This window comes from Theropithecus gelada, chromosome 18 (assembly GCF_003255815.1).
Source record: "Theropithecus gelada isolate Dixy chromosome 18, Tgel_1.0, whole genome shotgun sequence".
Classification (NCBI taxonomy): Eukaryota; Metazoa; Chordata; class Mammalia; order Primates; family Cercopithecidae; genus Theropithecus; species Theropithecus gelada.
The window spans coordinates 10,287,411-10,307,157 of record NC_037686.1 but is presented as its reverse complement, the minus strand read 5'-3'; the positions used below and the strand labels follow the sequence as shown (position 1 = coordinate 10,307,157).

The following is a 19,747-nucleotide window of genomic DNA, read 5'->3' as shown; positions in this document are numbered from 1 at the left end:
GGAATATCATATAAATGGAACCATACAGTATGTACCTTTGGATTCTGGCTTCTTTAGCTTAGCACAGTCCACATGACATTAATCAATATTCCTGCATGTATCAGTAGTCTGTTCCCTGTTAAGTAGCACCCCACTGTATGGATGTATCAAATGTTTATCCATTCACCAGCTAGAAGACATCTGGGTTGTTTCCAGGTTTTGGCAATTACAAATAAAACTACAGGTTGAGTAGTTTTATTTGTAATTGAGACCTTTTCCAAAATGTTCAGGACCAGAAATGTTTTGAATTTTGGATATTTTCAGATTTTGGAATATTTGCATATACTTAATGATCCAAGTCCAAACATAAAATTCATTTATGTTTCATATACACCTTAAACACATAGGCTGAAGGTAATTACAGAAAATATTTTCAATTAATTTTGCACATAAAACAAAGCTTTAACTGCACCTTGACTGGGATCTATCACCAGGGCAAGTGTGGAATTTTCCACATGTGGCATCAAAGCGTTTTGGATTTTAGAGCATTTTGGATTTCAGATTTTTGGATTAGGGATACTCATTCTGTACTATAAACATTAGTGTACAGGCATTTGTGTGAACGTAATTTCATTTTATTTGAATATTTTAAAATGGGATTGCTAAGGTCTATTTCTACAAAGTTGATTTTACTGGTATTGTTTTTAAGGTATCTTCAGTGTCCTTGGGGGAGCCTATTATTAGAGAAATCCTTCCTTACATTATTTTACAAACTGATAATAATTTAACTGTTTTTTAAGTTTGGATTTTCACATGTGGGATTTGCTTAAAATGTAAATTCACCTCTATACTGGTGAAAATTCAAATTCATTTTCTCACGGTCTTAACTTTTTAAACATTGTATATCCTCAACAAATTACATAAGCTACCACTCAGATATTTTCTTCATGATTCTTCCTAATGTTAGTTACAGGGAGGTGATGAGGGAAAAAGAGGAGAGGACGCTAACTCACCCCTTCCAACTGCCATTTTAGGCTGGGTGCGGTGGCTCACACTTTTAATCCCAGCACTTTGGGAGGCCAAGGCAGAAGAATCACTTGAGCCCAGGAGTTTGAGAGCAGCCTGGGCAATGGAAGGAGACTCCATCTCTACAAAGAATTTTTAAAGAAATTAGTTGGGTGTGGTGGTGCATGCCTGTAATCCCAGCTACTCCGGAGGCTGAGGTGGGAGGGAACGCCCGAGCCAGGGTGGTGAAGGCTGTAGTGTGAGCCGTGTTTGTGCCACTGCACTCCAGCCTAAGCAACAGAGCAAGATCCTGACTCAAACAAAAAAAAAAATTGTTCAAACCCCAAATGCCATTGTACATACCTCATCTCATTTAATCCTCACAACTAGGTGAGGTAAATGTTATATTCATTGTACTAATAAGAAAACTGATGTCCAAAGAAGCAACTTATCTATAGTCAAGCAGTTACCCAGAGACATGACCAAACAAAAACCCTGGTATGTCCACCTTAAATACCCATGTTAATTTCACTGAACCCTAAAACAGCTCCTAAAAATTCATGGAATTTTCAGGCTATGTGCCGTTAAGAATTTCATAAAGGCTTTTAGAAGGCTATGATGATTCTTCTATATGCTACCACACACAAAAAATCTTAAGCCTTTTTTTTTTTTGGAGATGGGAGTTTTACTCTTGCTGCCCAGGCTGGAGTACAATGGTGCAATCTTGGCTCACTGCAACCTCTGCCTCCCGGGTTCAAGTGATTCTCCTGCCTCAGCCTCTCGAGTAGCTGGGATTACAGGTGCGTGCCACCACGCCCAGCTAATTTTGTATTTTTAGTAGAGACGGGGTTTCTCCATGTTCAGGCTGGTCTCGAACTCCTGACCTCAGGTGATCCTCCCACCTCTGCCTCCCAAAAATGCTGGGATTCCACGCCTAGCCAAGCCTTTTATTATGAGTAGTCTTACAGATATGATTACGTTATGATCATAAAAGTGTGTTTTAAGGGGTATGTCCTTACCCTAAACCTTCTAAAAGAACTGTGTAATTAACCTATTTTAGTGGCGACTATTGATAACCATAGCAACTCTAAAATAAGCCAAGAAATCTGATTATTTAGCTTAATTCCACATACAAAAGGCACACAATTTTAGCAGGTTGCTATAGAAACCATGTGTAGTACTTTCAGGGTTTACTATAACTGACATTGGTGGGATACAATTTCCTTTGAAACACTCCAACTCTATCGGAAGTTCTTTCTATTTACACACCGACCTAGAAGTCAGGAAAGCGTACGATTCTTCCACCATCAAAATTACAGCCCCGGACTGGAAACAAATTAATATATTACTATAGGTTCTATGTCTAGGGAAGGACAGGTTAAACTTTGCTCATCCCCCCTTATTTCCCATCTCGTCCTCTCTCACCCATCAAAGAACTTTAGTTAATATCACAGTTAACATTAACACAATTAGGACAAGTTTAAAATGTCAAGTAATTACTTGTCCTAACTGTGTTAATGCCCTGGGTTGAAGGTCCCTCAACCTGTATCATATGGTACCCTAGTAATGAGGGTAAGAACAAGCCAGATGGACTACCATTGCAAGTCCTGTAGCTAAGGTGGCAGCTAACAAATTAACAAGCACATGCAAAACCAAAGTTCACAGTCAGTACTCTCAACAACTGGGGTTGAAGGGCTTCTTATCAAGAAGTTTGACAGAGCACCTGCTTTAGAAAGCAAACAACACTTGGAAAAAAGAATGTAGACTGCCTGATCAAAAAGAAGATAACTCCAAGATTAAAATTAATTTGGTTTTAGTGGAATCCTGAGCCTTTCTGTCATTTGTATGCGTGGATTGTTTATATGTTTTTTGAAATGTTTAACAGCTTCCCTGCGCATTCAACCCACTAAACATTTCCTGAGGTGTGCTCAATTTCTCTGACAAATTTTTATAAGCATACTAGCCATGAAACTATACCACTTCCCACACAAAACAGGGGACTGACTTTACTAATGAGAGCTAGCTAGGAGTGACATACAAATTCTTTTTAGTATAAGAAGAAATGATTAACCCAGTTATGGAAAACGATACTTCACCATAGAACAGACTGTTCATTAACAAAGAGCACTTAACTAAGCCATAATAGCCTTTGGATCCACAGATATACATCCAGAAGTCATCGTTCCAAGTCTAATTAATCATAAACACCTGGGGCTGGGTGTGGTGGCTCACGTCTGTATTCCCAGCACTTTGGGAGGCCAAGGCGGGCAGATCACCTGAGCCCAGGAGTTCAAGACCAGTCTGGGCAACATGGCAAAACACAGTCTCCACAGAAAAATACAAAAATTAGCCAGGTGTGGTGGCACATGCCTGAGGTCCCAGCTCCTTAGGAGGGCTGAGGTGATGGACTGCTTGAGCCTGGGAGGCAGAGGCTGCCTCCTACACTGCACTCCAGACTGAGTGGCAGTGAGACCTTGTCTCAAAAAAACAAAACAAAACAAAAAAACACCATAAACACCTGGGAAAGCTTCTAAAAATAAAACTTCCCAGAGAGAAGTTTTGTTGGACTGGAATTGGAGGTCTCAGTATGAACTCATGGTTTTAAAGTATATACACAGGTAACTAGATGCACAAGCACTGATGTGTTTATACCTAGAAAACACACTCAAATATCCTAACTCTATTAACAGGACCTAGAATCAAGGATACTCTCAAAACAATGTGCGTATCTATGGCCCAGATCTTGCTTTCTAAATATCATTCTTCAATAAAAGGAACCAGGGCTCTCTGGAGAAGTGGTTGATTCATTCCATGGCTATGGGCAGGAAAATACAAGATAATACTGGAGCATCTTGTGAAGCCAGAGACTGGGAAATGCTCAAAATCAAAAGAGCAAGTGTATGTCAGAGAAAAAACCAGAAGTATACTTCCAAGAGCTAAACACAGAACAATTTGAGCAACAAAATAGGATTACTAGATTATAATCAGTTGAATAAAATATTCTTGAGTCCTCACTGATAGAATAAATTAATATATAAGTGAGAAATGACAGCTCTTACAGATGAATTCTAATTAATGAAGAAAAAATGAAACCAGAAACTCACTATTGGAATATATCACAGTATTATTTATGGAAGGCAAGATCCATCAATGGATGTTAAAAATAGGAGGCAAAAGTTTGAGGAGAGGCCGGGCTTGGTGGCTTACGCCTGTAATCCCAGCACTTTGGGAGGCCAAGGTGGGTGGATCACCTGAGGTCAAGAGTTCAAGACCAGCCTGACCAACATGATGAAACCCCATCTCTACTAAAAATACAAAAAGAAGCTGGAAGTGGTGGCACCTGTAGTCGCAGCTACTCAGGAGGCTGAGGCAGGTGAACTGCTTGAAGTCGGGAGGCAGAGGCTGCAGTGAGCCAAGACAGCGCCACTGCACTCTAGCCTAGGCGACAGAGAAAGACTCTGCGTCTTTAAAAAAAAAAAAAAAAAAAAAAAGGTTGAAGGAGAAACAAGATGTCTAGATATTTGTAAAGTATTTTCCCTGAGATACACATTCATTACAAAAGAAAAAAACTTTTAACTCTACAGTAGAGAAACCCGGAAGACACAACCATAACCAAGTGATCGGGAAAACTTAAGACACATTCACCTCAGGGACTCATGGTATGACTCACTGAAAAGGACTTCGGAGGTATTCTGACCAAAAACACACAACCTCAATCTAATTATGAGACAACATCAGACAAACCGAAGTAGAGACAAATTCAACAAAATATCTGACCGGTGCTCATCAAAACATCAAGGTCATGAAAAGCAAAGACTAAAGAACTGTCACAATTGGAAGAGACTAAGGAGATAGGACAATTCAAGGTAAGGTGGGGTTCTGGAACAGAAAAAGGACATTAGTAAGAAGAATCTGAATAAAGGCTGTAGTTTCATTTTCAAAACAAAACAGTTATTCTTGGCCTCCATTACTGCCTTCAGTTCTGCTTCAGTCTGTCTGGGAAATCCGTATTTTCTTTTGAAAGCTCCACAGGGATTCACTCAGCGATGAGTCAAATGTGGGCATCACCGTCCTTGCGACTTGTTTCTCACCCCCGGCTGCACGCTGGGAGTCACTGAGGTGCCTGGGGAATCCTCATGACCAGGCCACCCCCTCTGCAGATTCCAGTGCAAGTACTTTTGAAAGCCTCCAAATGATCCCAGAATGTAGCACATCTCAAGCTGTGTCTCAGGACCACAGGTGCATGGAATGAGTTCCAAACCCTCCTGTTTTCTTGACAGTGAACAGAGCTGAAGGAGGGTGTAGTTCCTGTTCCTTTCCTGCCTCACTTCCTGGCCTCAAGTGATCGGCCTGCCTGGGCCTCCCAAAGTGCTGGGATTACAGCTGCCAGCCACCATGCCCAACCGGAATTTTTATTTAGATCCTTGCAGAGTTGTGTCCATCTCCTCTAGGCCAGGCCAGCAGCCTGACCTTTTGGGACATCTAAACGCACAGTGATGGAACTAAGGTGTGTTTTCCCAGCACACAAAGACTACACCTGGATCACATCTACAATACAGGGCTCACCAGGCACTCTAAGGAACTGAGTATGTCGAGTATGTAATCAGGACCAAGTATCCAGGCAAACTCAACATGGCAGCATTCATACAGCCATTTGCTGGATATCTGCCCAGCTGTGTTATTCATAAACCCAGAGCAGCAAAAAATTCAGACATATTAGTGAAGGCAAACAAAAATATATATATATATTTACATGCATCTATGGGGACTCAGTTGTAGCACAATAAATATTTGCTAAATGAAGACAATTTTGTTTCCTCTACATTAATAGGCTTAGCTATGCAATACACAGTCTGTGTGGAGGCAGTTTGTGTGCATGTATTTCTTTTTTTTTTTTTTTTTTTTTTTTGAGACGGAGTCTCGCTGTGCTCCCAGGCTGGAGTGCAGTGGCGTGATCTCGGCTCACTGCAAGCTCCGCCTCCCGGGTTCACGCCATTCTCCCGCCTCAGCCTCCCAAGTAGCTGAGACTACAGGCGCCCGCCACCTCGCCCGGCTAGTTTTTTGTATTTTTAGTAGAGACGGGGTTTCACCATGTTAGCCAGGATAGTCTCGATCTCCTGACCTCGTGATCCACCCGCCTCGGCCTCCCAAAGTGCTAGGATTACAGGCTTGAGCCACCGCGCCCGGCCATGCATGTATTTCTTAATCGTAAACTATTTCTAAGTCCTTCCTTACTGAAAACAGATGGGGGCATAAATATAAAAATGAAAAAAATGAAAAAAACATAAAAATGAATAATAAATAATTTTCAAACAGCCGAAACATATTCATGTCCGTAATCCCAAAACTACTCTCCCCCAAACTCCTGAGCTCATCTGTGGCGAGCACGCTTTGAAAACAAAGACTTTCAGAGAATTTACTCCCCCAAACTGCCTGACCAGTAATCTTGTATGGTCCCCCAATATATCCTCTTAGCAGGCCTCAGTTTTCATTTCAGCGCACACTGTCACTTGGCTAGTGAGCCTACCAAAGCACACCTGTAGGTTTACTAGAATCTTCTCCCTTGAATGCAGCTACTTCTGCAGGGCTTAAGGAACCATCACCCATTCATAGCTCAGTGGCAAGAGCACAAACACTCCTGAAACGCAGGGGAGTTAGGAGGGAGGAAAGATATCATTTTCAAGCCCAAAGTTATTAGCTGTGGAGAGTGGGAGCTAAAACATGGCTTTGAAAATGGAGCTCAGAAAATGTTTATCTCAAAAATTTTGGGGAAACCTGGCCCTTATCCAGAAAGAAAGAGGAAATTCTTGCATTAGCCCTTCCTTGTTCTAGGACTCAGAACTCTGGTTGAGTTCTCTGGCTGATTATGAGACAGTTAGGTATAGTAACATTATTTCTACAAGGAAACAAAATTCCACTCAATTAAATACTTTTTTGAACACTGGCCACGCTAGACTGCAGGAACTAATTAGTTTTAGACTTGTTCACCTAGAGCTGTTCTAGGAATCTGGGCAGCAATCAGTAATGACAATGTGTTATGGGTAGGGTTCCCCACCACTAACCTCAGCCCCACCCCAAATTCCAGGTGGATTCAGGGTTTCCTAACTTAGCACGAAGCACTCTGCCTCATATCATGTGCCCCACCCGCAGGGTGACTTGCCCCAGGTCCTTTGATAAACAGCTCACAGAGCTGAGGATTGAGGGGCACTGCCCTCAGGGCTTCCTGGAGTCTCCTGCAGCTGGTGAGGATGTGAAGACCCAGGATCAAGCCTCACTTCTGCTGGAGAAGAGGTCTGGGCTCTGTGCCAGGGGTTCTCTCTAATAAGAATGCTCAGGTGACCTCTAGAGTCCCTCCCAGCTCTAAACTCTAGAAAGGCTCCAATTCTATAAGCATTTCTGAGGATTACAAGTTTGGCTAAGAACTCCTGTAGTATATTCTTCCCAAACCTGAAACAAAAAAATGCAATCAAAGTGATTTTTAAAAATGGGGTGAAAATATGGCCAGTAGATTATTCTGGGACTTCAGGGTATTTTAATATAAAATAATTTAGCTTTTTCCTTAGCAAATAAAGGTATTGTCAATTCTTGTTTCAAAAATATGAAAACATGGTCTTTGAAATTTCCACGTTTCTAACAAAGCACAGAAATCTTCTCATGGTTTTCTAAATCATGAGATGATGCCTTTATATTCCCAAATCACAAAACCATGAGGAAAGACTCTTTCAAAACTTAAACTGTCACCTTACAAGAGGGGTGCTCAGAAAGGATGTGACTTGTAAGGAGTGTTCAGGTCACAGAAGGCCTGGACCCTGAAAAACAGGGTTCTCCCTCTCACCACACACACCCAGGTTCTAAAGTCAAACTCCTATGTAATCATTCCAGGCTACTAAGCAGATATCAGATCCTTATCCCAAACGTTAGCATTAAGAAAACTCATGTTTCTCATGGGACAGGGAGGTGACTCACTAGACTTCAATGTTCTAATGGCAACATAAAACCGAACCGTTAATAGAATGCAGCCTAAGCAAACACCCCTTGACCTCTTTCTGGAAAACACCAGCAGACACAAGTCCTAAGAACTTCCTGTGACGGACAGTTTATGTGTGTTAGTGCTACTTAATCAATGAATAATTTTTAAAGTATTTCGTAAAAAGTCAGCAAGGTTCTCTATTCTCCCTTCTGACCTTAACAAATGTGAGTCAGCCGGTATGTGTATACACTCTATAATATTAAAATGTTGATTTCAAAAGCAAACTGCCTCCCTTATTAGCACCTGACTCTTCCATTCATATTCAAACCACGTCTTCCCATTAGTCCCTGAGAACTCTGAACAAGCACACTTTTACTAACAGATCCAAAAGCAAAAAGCAGAGTGTGATAACATTTTTAAAGATAATAAACATTTGTATAACCTTAAAACTAAAATCAGATTATGAGCCACAGATTTTAGAAACTAATTTTTGTCTCACTGATTTTACGCTTGTTTTCATAAAAATATCCATCCTTAATTTTAAAAAAAATAATCTTGAAAATACGTGTTTACTTCTTACTATTTTTTTTTTTTTTTTTTTTTTGAGACGGAGTCTCGCTGTGTCTCCCAGGCTGGAGTGCAGTGGCGTGATCTCGGCTCACTGCAAGCTCCGCCTCCCGGGTTCACGCCATTCTCCCGCCTCAGCCTCCCAAGTAGCTGGGACTACAGGCGCCCGCCACCGTGCCCGGCTAATTTTTTGTATTTTTAGTAGAGACGGGGTTTCACCATGTTAGCCAGGATAGTCTCGATCTCCTGACCTCGTGATCCACCCGCCTCGGCCTCCCAAAGTGCTGGGATTACAGGCTTGAGCCACCGCGCCCGGCTACTTCTTACTATTTTTAAAGGAAAGCTTCCACAGATAGAGTTACACTGTCCTCAAGTCAATTGATTTTGTTTCCTTAATGCAGATTTCTGGGACTTACATTAAGCTTATACAACTTGTTCTAAGTTATATCTTGTTACAAGAGAGAAAACTCTGGATTAAAAAAGTTCAGACAATTTATATTTTCCCCATGTATATCAAGCTTACAAAAATTTCTTGTTTATGATCACAGAAGAAAGCACCTGCAGCCACCCTCTATAATATACCCAAATACAACGTCAGCTTCAAGATATTAGTTTACCATTCCAATAATTATGGCTAGGCCAACAAAAACTGTAACACTTTTATATGATTTTTACTACTACACTTAAATGCAAAGAGCATGTGAAACCAAATATACTATTTTTGAAACATAATTTTTAAAAATTCTCAGTTTAAAACAGCAACTTCATTTTTTCCCTAGGAAAAAAAGTCTTTTGTTAAATAACAACAAATAGAGACAGTAGAAAGACGGTACAGTGAATGAAGCAGGGTAGGTAGCCAAAGACTTCTGTTCAACATAGCACTTAGAAGTTAATAAAATTCACCACAACATTTTCCTAAGAAAGGACATTAATTAGCCTTTTTGTTTTGTGGGTGCCGTCCCCTCTTCTCTCAGTAGTGTCCAGATTGAGCAAGCAGGGAAGGGAAGAGGCACATTGGGAGATGTAACTCACCAGGATACCAGGAGGGGACTTGTCATGGTAAACATCTTGAGTTTTACTTAATGAGCCTTCACAAACCTCCTCATCTTCCTTATCATCTTCTAAGTAAAACATCTTGAAAATCAACTAGCATGTCTTTTTTCAGAGATGAAGGTGTATAATCAAAACAGAAAGCTGCTCTCTTGATAAACTGAGTACAAACCACTTGCAGACACAGTTATATGGCTAAAACAGAAAGGAAATGGTTCTAACAAAAAAAAAAGCAATGCATACACAAGTTTACCAATGAGATTTGCTCAAAATGCCTCAACCCCTTCTCCCCGAAGGAGATAAGCAGGGGCATGGGACAGGTTGTGCCATGTGTTTACACTGATAGGCACCAAGACCTGCCCAATCACATGATGGCCACTGCAGCTTCCATCACACAGGACAGGGATTGAGTTAATGATTCTCTAAACCAATCACATCCTCATTTTTTAGAAATTAAAACAGCTACTATACATATGGAGACTGATCTTATGTAAGCTAATCATGTAAGGGAAGTCATTTACATACATTTTCCCAGCAGCAGGGAGCTTCCCAAAGTCAGCCAGATGACATGCTTCAAAGAGCCCAACTAATGAACACTTTGACTTTGTCAGACTGGCATGACCCAAGACATTCTCACAATTCTGGGAGGCATCCTGCTCAGCATTGGATATAACAAGCAGAATTTACTTCATTTCAAGAATATGATAATGCAACATTGTAAAATTCAAACATTCCTGGTATTTCTTTGGCAGCTCTCAATAAGTCAACACATAGTAATTTCAACTGAATTTTTCTAAAAACCGAAAGCACACTTAACTCACATGGACAAACATACTAGATTTCTGAATTAAGATATACTATTTTTTTCATACCATTGTCTAGGATTGTGCTGTTCATCACAAACAGCCGTTAGCCACATGTGGCTACTGAGCACTGGCAATCAGGCCAGCACCAACTGCAGTGTGCTCCAAGTGTAATGTACACACTGGATTTCCAAGACTAAGAATGAAAAGAGAATAAAATAATCTCATAATTTCTAATATATACTACATATTTAAAGGATATTTTGGATATATTGAGTTAAATAAGGTATTACATTTACTTTTACCTAGTTTTTTCTTTTTCCACTTTTTAAAATGTGATTACTAGAAAATTTGAAATTACACATGTGGCTCACATTATATTTCTATTGGACAATGCTGCTCTAAAACCCTGAGAAAATCTTGAGAACAAGGTGGGGAAAAGGACATTCAGGCAAGTTACAGGTAAGGAAGAACTGAGGACAACTGGACTGTTCATCATTCCTTTTTTTTTTTTTTGAGACGGAGTCTCGCTCTGTCGCCCAGGCTGGAGTGCAGTGGCCGGATCTCGGCTCACTGCAAGCTCCGCCTCCCGGGTTTACGCCATTCTCCTGCCTCAGCCTCCCGAGTAGCTGGGACTACAGGCGCCCGCCACCTCACCCGGCTAGTTTTTTGTATTTTTTAGTAGAGATGGGGTTTCACCGTGTTAGCCAGGATGGTCTCGATCTCCTGACCTCGTGATCCACCCGTCTCGGCCTCCCAAAGTGCTGGGATTACAGGCTTGAGCCACCACGCCCGGCCCATCATTCCTTTAAAGTATTTAATTCATCAACAATACACTAGCTGATCCACATCCATTTAATGATCTTCACATTAAACCTTTTTCTCTGCATCTCAACTTCACAAAAGACAAAATTTTCAAATATCTGACCAAGCAATAGGTGTTTGGTGATGTTTAATACAGTAACACACCACAAAGGTTCATATAATAAAAATGTTAAGTGGCCGAATTAAAAACCTATTTCATCAAAATTAGAAATGGCAAAACTTATCTTGCACGCAGCATGTTTTCCTGTTTGCCTTCTAGCCCAGCAGATAGTAACGTGGCCTGCAGTACACCAAAGTGCCCAGTCACTTGCAATCTAATTCAATACACATCAGGTACACAAACTCCTACTTTCAGAAAAGAATGGTTTAGGTTTTTATGGTCTAAATTTTATGCAATGAATAAAATTTAAATCTCTTCATCCATGAACTACTGCAGCTCAGGATCCTTGGCATCAGATGGTAGTGATAAAAACCGGATATTGGGGTGCTGCCGGTGGAGAAAAGTGGAAAAAGTCAGAGGTCAGCAAGAAGGGGAGGCTAGCAGGAGAAAGAGAGACTAAAGAGAAACCTAAGAAGGTGAAAAAAAGAAAAGTTAGAGGGGCAGAGGAAATAAAATGTAGAAGAGATGAGAAAACATTCAACTGGATAGCAGAAGGGGAAACCCGTGAGGAGGGTGGAAAGAAGAAAGACAAAAGCCATATCCATTTTAAATGTGAGTAAACTAAGGTCCACAAAGAGGTCAGGAAATTAGCCCAATGTCACCCAATTGGTCAACAAAGGTGCCAGGACAAGAAGCCTCCCAGTTTCTGAGTCAGTGCCTTTTTGTGTTATGCCAAGCAGAGACCAAGAGAGAACATGCTGGGGATCGGCAGGAGGAGGCTGACAAAAGGCAGGAGCAAAGGCTTAGCAAGTGAGGCGTGGTGGAGATCCAGCAGGAGAGGTCAGTGGGTAGAATTCTGTTCAGCAACTCTTGCCTACAACACAACTTACACAACAAGCGGAGTGCCGAGGCCAGTCATTTGGGGTTTCCTGCTAGTGTTTGTATTGTTTCCTTGTTTTAGCTGATGACTCCCAGAATGTCCTGACTGCAAGGAACATGTACTATGGACCCATCAGAAGTGAGCTCATTTTCTAAACATCTGTGTTGCCAACAGGCACACACCTACAGTTTCCTCCTATGGCCACCTGTGGATCACCCTGACCTTAAAGGCTGGTAGCCAAAGTTCTGCTTCCAGCCCCCTATCTGTAACGTGACATTTTTCAGTCTTGATGGATAAATGTTAAAATCACAACCAAGATTTTCAAAGGAGAATGTTACTGTATTGTCAAACTTTTTCTCTACAGGCTAAAATAAGAATAAATGAATACTGAGAAAAGCTACTTTTTACTTTTGCATAATATCTTCAATGATCTTTTTTTTAAAAGTGTATAGAATTTGGAAGTCTTTTTCCCAAGACTTAACTCTTTAAAAAAAAAGTCTAACTTAGGGAAACAAAGCTAAAATGCTAGTTAGGAAAAACAGAATCTTGTTCAGATTCCACAACTTACAACGATGCTAAATATACACCTTCTTTGTTTTTGTTTTTTCTACTACTAATCCCATAAGTATTGGTATACAGGGCTTTTTTTAGAGGATGTAACGATTTGTTTAAAACTTTCTAGCTAGAATTTGCTTATCTGAAGCTGTACTAAGCTGGTTCAACAGAAATACCTTTACACCACAAGTATGTTATTTTACCATAAAACATGAAAATAACTGTACTCCCCCCAGTGGCCACACTGTGGCAACACAACACCTTGCTCCTGGATTACCAATGAAGATGTGACAAAACTAAGTTTTGATTATTTAAAAATCATGAAAAGATTTTATAACTTCAATGACAAAGAATTTCATAACACCCACCAGAATTCTTCTATAGTGAAGAACTTAGGTGCATTTCTGCATTTTCAAGGCCCCTCATGACAAAGGGAACATGTAGAAGACCATGGCTCACCTGAAACAAATGTTTTCATTTAGAGCCAAATGGCTCTCACCATCTACACTAAAGCACATGAAGTGTTTCTTCTCCTAAATGGAATCACTTATAATTCACTGTTTATGAAAACAACCCCAAAGGGACTGACTTTTTATTCAAAACCAAGATAAAAGTCCTCTTGCTACCATTCTTGGGTTTCTCAAACATTTGTAGTTTAACTGCTCATTGGGCAATGGTTATATAGTGTACTCAAGTTCCAGTGTTTCATAATATCCTCATACAATCTCAAAATTCTAAACAAGACAGCTAGTGGCTGGCAATTTCACTGACCTGCGAGGGAATAATCAAATGCAAACAGATCGTCCTCCAGAACAGAAGAGGAAAAACAAGGGAGGGTCTCCTGAGGTCAGAGGCCCAGCTTAAAGTGACTCTCGCAAAGATAAACTTCTTTGAAGACTTGTCATTTATCTTTAAAATTCACACATTTCGTAGTCTATTCTGATAAGTCTATTTTTTTAATGAGAAAAAAAAAAAAAAAAAGACTAACTGGCCAAAGCTTTCTTCTACCAAGTTCAAAGCTTAATGCAACACGTTTACTGTAACAATCAGAATATGTTCGGTGTACACATCGCAGTTTAAGGAGCTTAGGACCAAACAAACTCTGTGGTCTAACCCTTTCAACACAAATGTTCGAGGTCAAGCTTTTACCCACTATTTGGAGACGAGAGAGACAACACCGAGAGTTGCCCGGCTGTAGCAGTCAAGTGTATCTGAACATTAAGAGAGTAAAGCTAAACAGCCTAATTATGGATCAGAAGAATTATGGCCTGACTTGTGTCACAACTTTTGGACAACGTTTTCAACAAATTGAAGTCAAAAGAAATGGAAAACCCTCTCTTCTGCTCAGGCAGGAGTCCTGAGACCTCAGTTGCTTGACAGGGGTGGAGGTCGGGGGTGAAGAGGGGGCCTGTTAATTGCATAATGGTTTCTGTTTAAATGTGTCTTTTTCTTCTCCCATTTCACCTCTGAACAGCAGTCTGCACAGTGATGACACCGTTAAGTATAAGATTTTCTGTACTAGGGTTATATTACCCCCATTTCATTCAAACTCAAAAAATCCTGTTGAAATGCAAGTCTTACTATCGTCAAATTTTAAAACACTAAATAATTTTCAAAGTGTAGTGCTTTAATCTTCTCAGAAACAAATTACTTGTTATAGACTCACAATAATAGGGGTGGCCCAGTGCATCACAACAGTGAGGCCAAGTGAAGGTACTGGAAGAAGTCAGTGCTGGGTTCCTATACTCCAGATCAATAAGTGAGATAGTTTAAAGCTTGCCCCCCAAAAAGAGCAACAAATAACAAATGAAGGTGAGCAAGAGTTGATTACATCATTAAGACAATCCAAAGAAAATATAAGTGAAAATTATCACAAAATGTATCGGCACCATGTAGGAACCCCTCATCCTCTCATTCCTTTACTTGTTTTTTTCCATGTGGACATTTCAGGTCCATCTCTGACTCCAATTTTCTCTTCTACAGCTGGTTCCCCACAACAGTTCTAACTCAAGATTTTCTCAACCACGTGAAAAACTGGTGAAGGTTATTTAAATTATTCTGTTGCTGTGATCTCTTTCAAACAATTACTTAAAATTATTTAATTTAAAAGATACTTGTAATTAGCTGGTACTCTTCTTCCTGCCACCTTCTTCCATCTATAGAAATGAACGGCTGCTGTAATGTTAAGTACTGTACTTAGAAACCAGGTGGGTGGATCGCTTGAGCTCAGGAGTTCAAGACCAGCGTGGCCAACATGGTGAAACCCCATTTCTACTAAAAATACAAGAATTAGCTGGGTGTGGTGGCTCATGCCTGTAATCCCAGCTACTCGGGAGGCTGAGGCAGGAGAATCGCTTGAACCCTGGAAGCGGAGGTTGCAGTGAGCCGAGATCACACCTGGGCAACAGAGCGAGACTGTCTGTTCTGCAGCCTGGGCAACAGAGCGAGACTGTGTCAAAAAAAAAAAAAAAAAAAAGAATAATCACGAGTGCTGCCAGCAGGCCAGATGGGTAACAGTATAAATTACTGATCTGTAACCTTCAATGGAAGGTTCCCATTGAATCTGGCAACCCTCATTTGTTTCTGTGGTCAGTTCTCTCTCCCAATTTCTGGTTCTTTTTCAAACTTCCATGCTCCTCAACCTGACTCTATTCTGTCACTCTATTTCCCCATCAGACCGTACAACATTCCATATTCTTGAATGCAGACTCATTTGTGCTCTTCAGGAGAAACAGCAAAAATGACTAATACACTTTGCTATGAGAATAAAGAATTTAGTTTCACAATGTTTAGAAATTCTAATGCTATATTTAAGTCTGTTATGAAGAATTTTATTTAACTGGTGAAATTTAAATTAAAATGAAAAGTAACTGAATTCTCAGATTACACTTAGTGAATCTGCCTACTTCAATCCAAAGCTCGACTAAGATGTGTAAGAAAAAAACTGAAACACTGATACTCAGTTGTATACATAAGTTATATTCTACACATACAGATGAATCCAATTCCAGATGGTGGCAGTAACTGCATTCTCCAGTGAGGGTAAAGCTTCAATGCACTAAGTAGTAAAAGGGGAAAAGTTAGTCAGCTTTGCTAGTCTTTCAAGTTAAATGCTGGTAATGTCTAAGATTTAACCTTGTAACGTCAAGACCCAGGATTCAAAAAGCAAAGAGGCATCTGAAAGTTGCAACAACATTAGAAGAAATGCACCCTCTTCTAAGGATAAAGCACCACTGAAACAGAACAAGTGTGACATTTCATTTTATTTTTCTTCCAGACTCAGCATACTTTACACAAAAAGGTTCTCCCAGGAACAGGGCATTTAGTTTGTGTAAAAATCTTTAGCCTTTGCAACGAATTAATTGTATTCAATTTTAAAAAGTATACTTCAAGTACAACATAGGTATTTATATTGAAATCATAGAAGAAAACACAATCGGGGCAGCCAAGCACTATTTATTTAGTATTTACTCTAAGCCACATCCTGGAATTAATCCTTTGCATATATTATCTCTGATCTACACAATTTTCATGAAAGACAGATTTGCTTTATCTCTATATTTTACAGATGAAGAAATGGAGGTTTAGAGAGAGGTTATTTAAATATCCAAGGACAAACCAGCTAGAACTCAAGATGTCTTCCACAGTACCTTCTTAGACTCATTATTTAAGCTGAAATTCAGATTTACTATGCTAAGTATTTTTAAAATCTCAAACATTATGCAATGCATCTAAAAGAAAAAAATGCCTAGGAATAAATTTAACCAAGGAGGTGAAAGCTTGTACAACTAAAATTGAAAAATCACTGACAAAAAAATTAAAAGATAACCTCAGTAATAGAAAGACATCCGTGTTCATGAATAGGAAGACTCAATATCGTTAAGATGCCAATATTACCTAAAGCGATCTTCTAATTCAAGGGAATCTCTATCAGAATTCCCAAAGCCTCAAATTCATATGGAGTTACAAGGGGCCCTGACTAGCCAAAATAATATTAAAAAGAGTGAAGTTGGAAGACTTCCATTTCTTGATTTCAAAACTATTATAAAGTTACAGTAATCAGGCTGGGTGCAGTAGCTCACACCTATAATCCCAGCACTTTGGGAGGCCAAGGTGCACAGATGACTTGAGGTCAGGAGTTTGAGACCAGCTTGGCCAACACGGTGAAACCCTATCTCTACAAAAAACACAAAAATTAGCCAGGTGTGGTGGCAGGCTCCTGTGGTCCCAGCCACTCGGGAGGCTGAGGCAGGAGAATCACCTGAACCCAGGAGGCGGAGGCTGCAGTGAGCCGAGATTGCACCACTGTACTCCAGCCTGGGTGACAGAGTAAGACTCTGTCTAAAAAAAAAAAAAAAAAAGTTACCGTAATCAAAACAGTGTGGTACTGACATAAAACAGACATATAGACCAACTGAATAGACTTGAGAGTCCCGAAATAAACCCAAACATTTATGACCAATTGAGATTTGACAAGAGTGCCAAATCCACTGCATGGTAGAAAGAATAGTCTCCTCAACAGATGGTGCTGAGACAACTAAGTTTCTATATGCAAAAGAATGAATCGGAACCCTACTTTACACCGTATTAAAATATTAACTCAAAATGGACCAGTGACCTAAAACCATAAAACTCTTAGAAGAAAACACAGATCTTGGATTTGGCAAAGGATTCTCAGATGTAACACCAAAAGCATGAGTAACAAAAAGTAGATAAACTGAATCTCACTCAAATTACTTTTTCTGTATCAAAGGACATTATCAAGAAAAAGACATCAGACAGAATGTAAAATATTTGCAAATCGGGGAGTTTAACTCCAGAATACATTTAAAAATTTGTACAACAACAAAAAGACAAATGATTCAATTAAAATATGGACAAAGGATCTAGATAAACCCCTCTTCAAAGAAGACAGACAAAATGGCAAATAAATACATGAGAAGATGCTCAACATCATTAACCATCAGAGAAAGGCAAATCAAAACCACAATGAGATACCAATTCATACCCACTATGATGGCTACTGTTTCTGTAAAAAGGGAACAGAGTGGCCAATGACTGTGACTACTGCAATACATACCTCACCCACGATTCTCCATTTATGAGAAAGACATACTGCAGTGGTAGGAAACAGAGAGAGAATGTGCAAGATTACTATTAGAAATGGATGGAAGAACAGGCTCAGAGCCTGACTGACAAAACAAGGGTTGCATTTCAACAAGGAAAGATATTTCCTACTTTAATCTCTGTTGCTCCGCCGGCAGGAACAATGATACCACCTCCCTCCAGTCTTCTGGGTCCTCCTCACCCTGGTATGATGCCAGCAGCCCATATGGGGCCCCCTCCTAGGATGATGCCAGTGGGACCTGCTCCTGGAATGAGGCTGCCCATGGGAAGCCACATGCCAATGATGCCTGGGCCCCCAATGATGAGACCTCTTGCTTGTCCCATGATGGTGCCCACTTGGCCCAGAATGACTCGAGCAGACAGAAAGGATAGAGGGGAGGCCTCCCCACATCAGTTTTATATTACTTGTTCTACTTCACCAGGAGATTACAATGCTGTGACTCTGGGTGTTTTCTTCACAGGCTGATACAGAAAAGGTGCTCCCCCTTCCTATTAAAGAGACAATAGTTTTGGAGTAGAGAAGTGGGACAAAAAAAAGTGCAGTTTTTATTTATATTGTGAAATATGAAAATAAAATTGTCAATGTTTTTTAAAAAGAGAAAATATATGTTAGAAAGAAAACTGGAGACACTGAAACACTTGCGCACTGTTGGTGAGAATGTAAAATGGTGTAACCACTGTAGAAAACAAGTTTGGTGGTTTCTCAAAAGCTAAATATGGAATTACGAGGCTAGGCACAGTGGCTCACACTGTGGGGGACTAAGGTGGGAGGATCATGTGAGCCCAGGAGTTAGAGACCAGCCTCAGCAACATAGTGAGACTCTGTTTCTACAAAAAATAAACAAAATAAGCCAGGCGTGGTGGTGTGCACGTATAATCGCAGCTCCTGAGAAGGCTAAGGTGGGAGGACTGCTTGAGCCCAAGAGGTCGAGGCTGCAGTGAGCCAAGACCATGTCACTACACTCCAGCCTGGGCGCCAGAGTGAGACCTGTCTCAAAAAATAATAAGGCCGGGCACAGTGGCTCACGCCTATAATCCTAGCACTTTGGGAGGCTGAGGTGGGTGGATCATGAGGTCAGGAGTTCAAGATCAGCCTGGCCAAGATGGTAAAACCCCATCTCTACTGAAAATACAAAAATTAGCTGGGCGTGGTGACAGGCGCCTGTAATCCCAGCTACTCAGGAGGTTGAGGTAGAGAACTGCCAAACGCAGGAGATGGAGGTTGCAGTGAGTTGAGACAGCGCCACTGCACTCTAGCCTGGGTGACAGAGTGAGACTCCATCTCAAAAAAAAAAAAAAAAGTATAATAATAAAATAAAAAATAAATATAGAATTGCCATATAATCCAGCAATTTCACTCCCAGGTATATACACAAAAGAACTGAAAACAGACATTTGTATACCAGTGTTCATGGCAGCATTATTCGCAACAGCCAAAATGTGGAAACAACACAACTGTCCATTAACAGATGAATGGAGAAACAAAATGTGTTATATCCAGGCAATGGAATATTACTCAGTCATGAAAATAAGGGAAGTTCTGATACATGCCACAACATGGATGAACCCTGAAAACATGCTAAAAGAAATAAGCCTGATACAAATATCATATGATTCCAATTATGTGAAATATCTAGAATACGCAAATTCATAAATAAAAGGTAGATTAGAGGTTACCAGGGACTGGGGGAAATGGAGAGTTATTGCTTAATGGTTACAGAGTTTGGGGTCATGAAAAATTTTGGAAATAGCAGTGATGGTTGTACAACCTACTAAATGTAGTTAATACCATGAAATCATACATTCAAAAATGGTTGAATCTTACTACAATTAGAAAATTATGCAATGGGGCCAGGCGTGGTGGCTCACAACTGTAATCCCAAAAC

At 40.2% G+C, this 19,747-nt stretch overlaps 1 protein-coding gene and 1 pseudogene across 4 annotated transcripts in view; one reads left to right on the top strand and one right to left on the bottom strand.

Annotated features, from left to right (window-relative positions):
* LPIN2 (lipin 2) overlaps positions 1 to 19,747 on the bottom strand; it is a 93,994-nt gene that overhangs the window by 51,469 nt on the left and 22,778 nt on the right. Inside the window, exon 1 of one of the 4 annotated variants that reach the window (XM_025365061.1) lies at positions 9,554 to 9,784. The exons of the other annotated variants lie outside the window; for them this stretch is intronic. Coding sequence (XP_025220846.1) covers positions 9,554 to 9,655 — 102 coding nt within the window. The 5' untranslated portion in view covers positions 9,656 to 9,784. Of the gene's footprint in view, positions 1 to 9,553; positions 9,785 to 19,747 lie in introns of those variants that run through there. 4 annotated transcript variants of the gene reach the window in all.
* Positions 11,622 to 18,327, top strand: LOC112611696 (annotated as a pseudogene).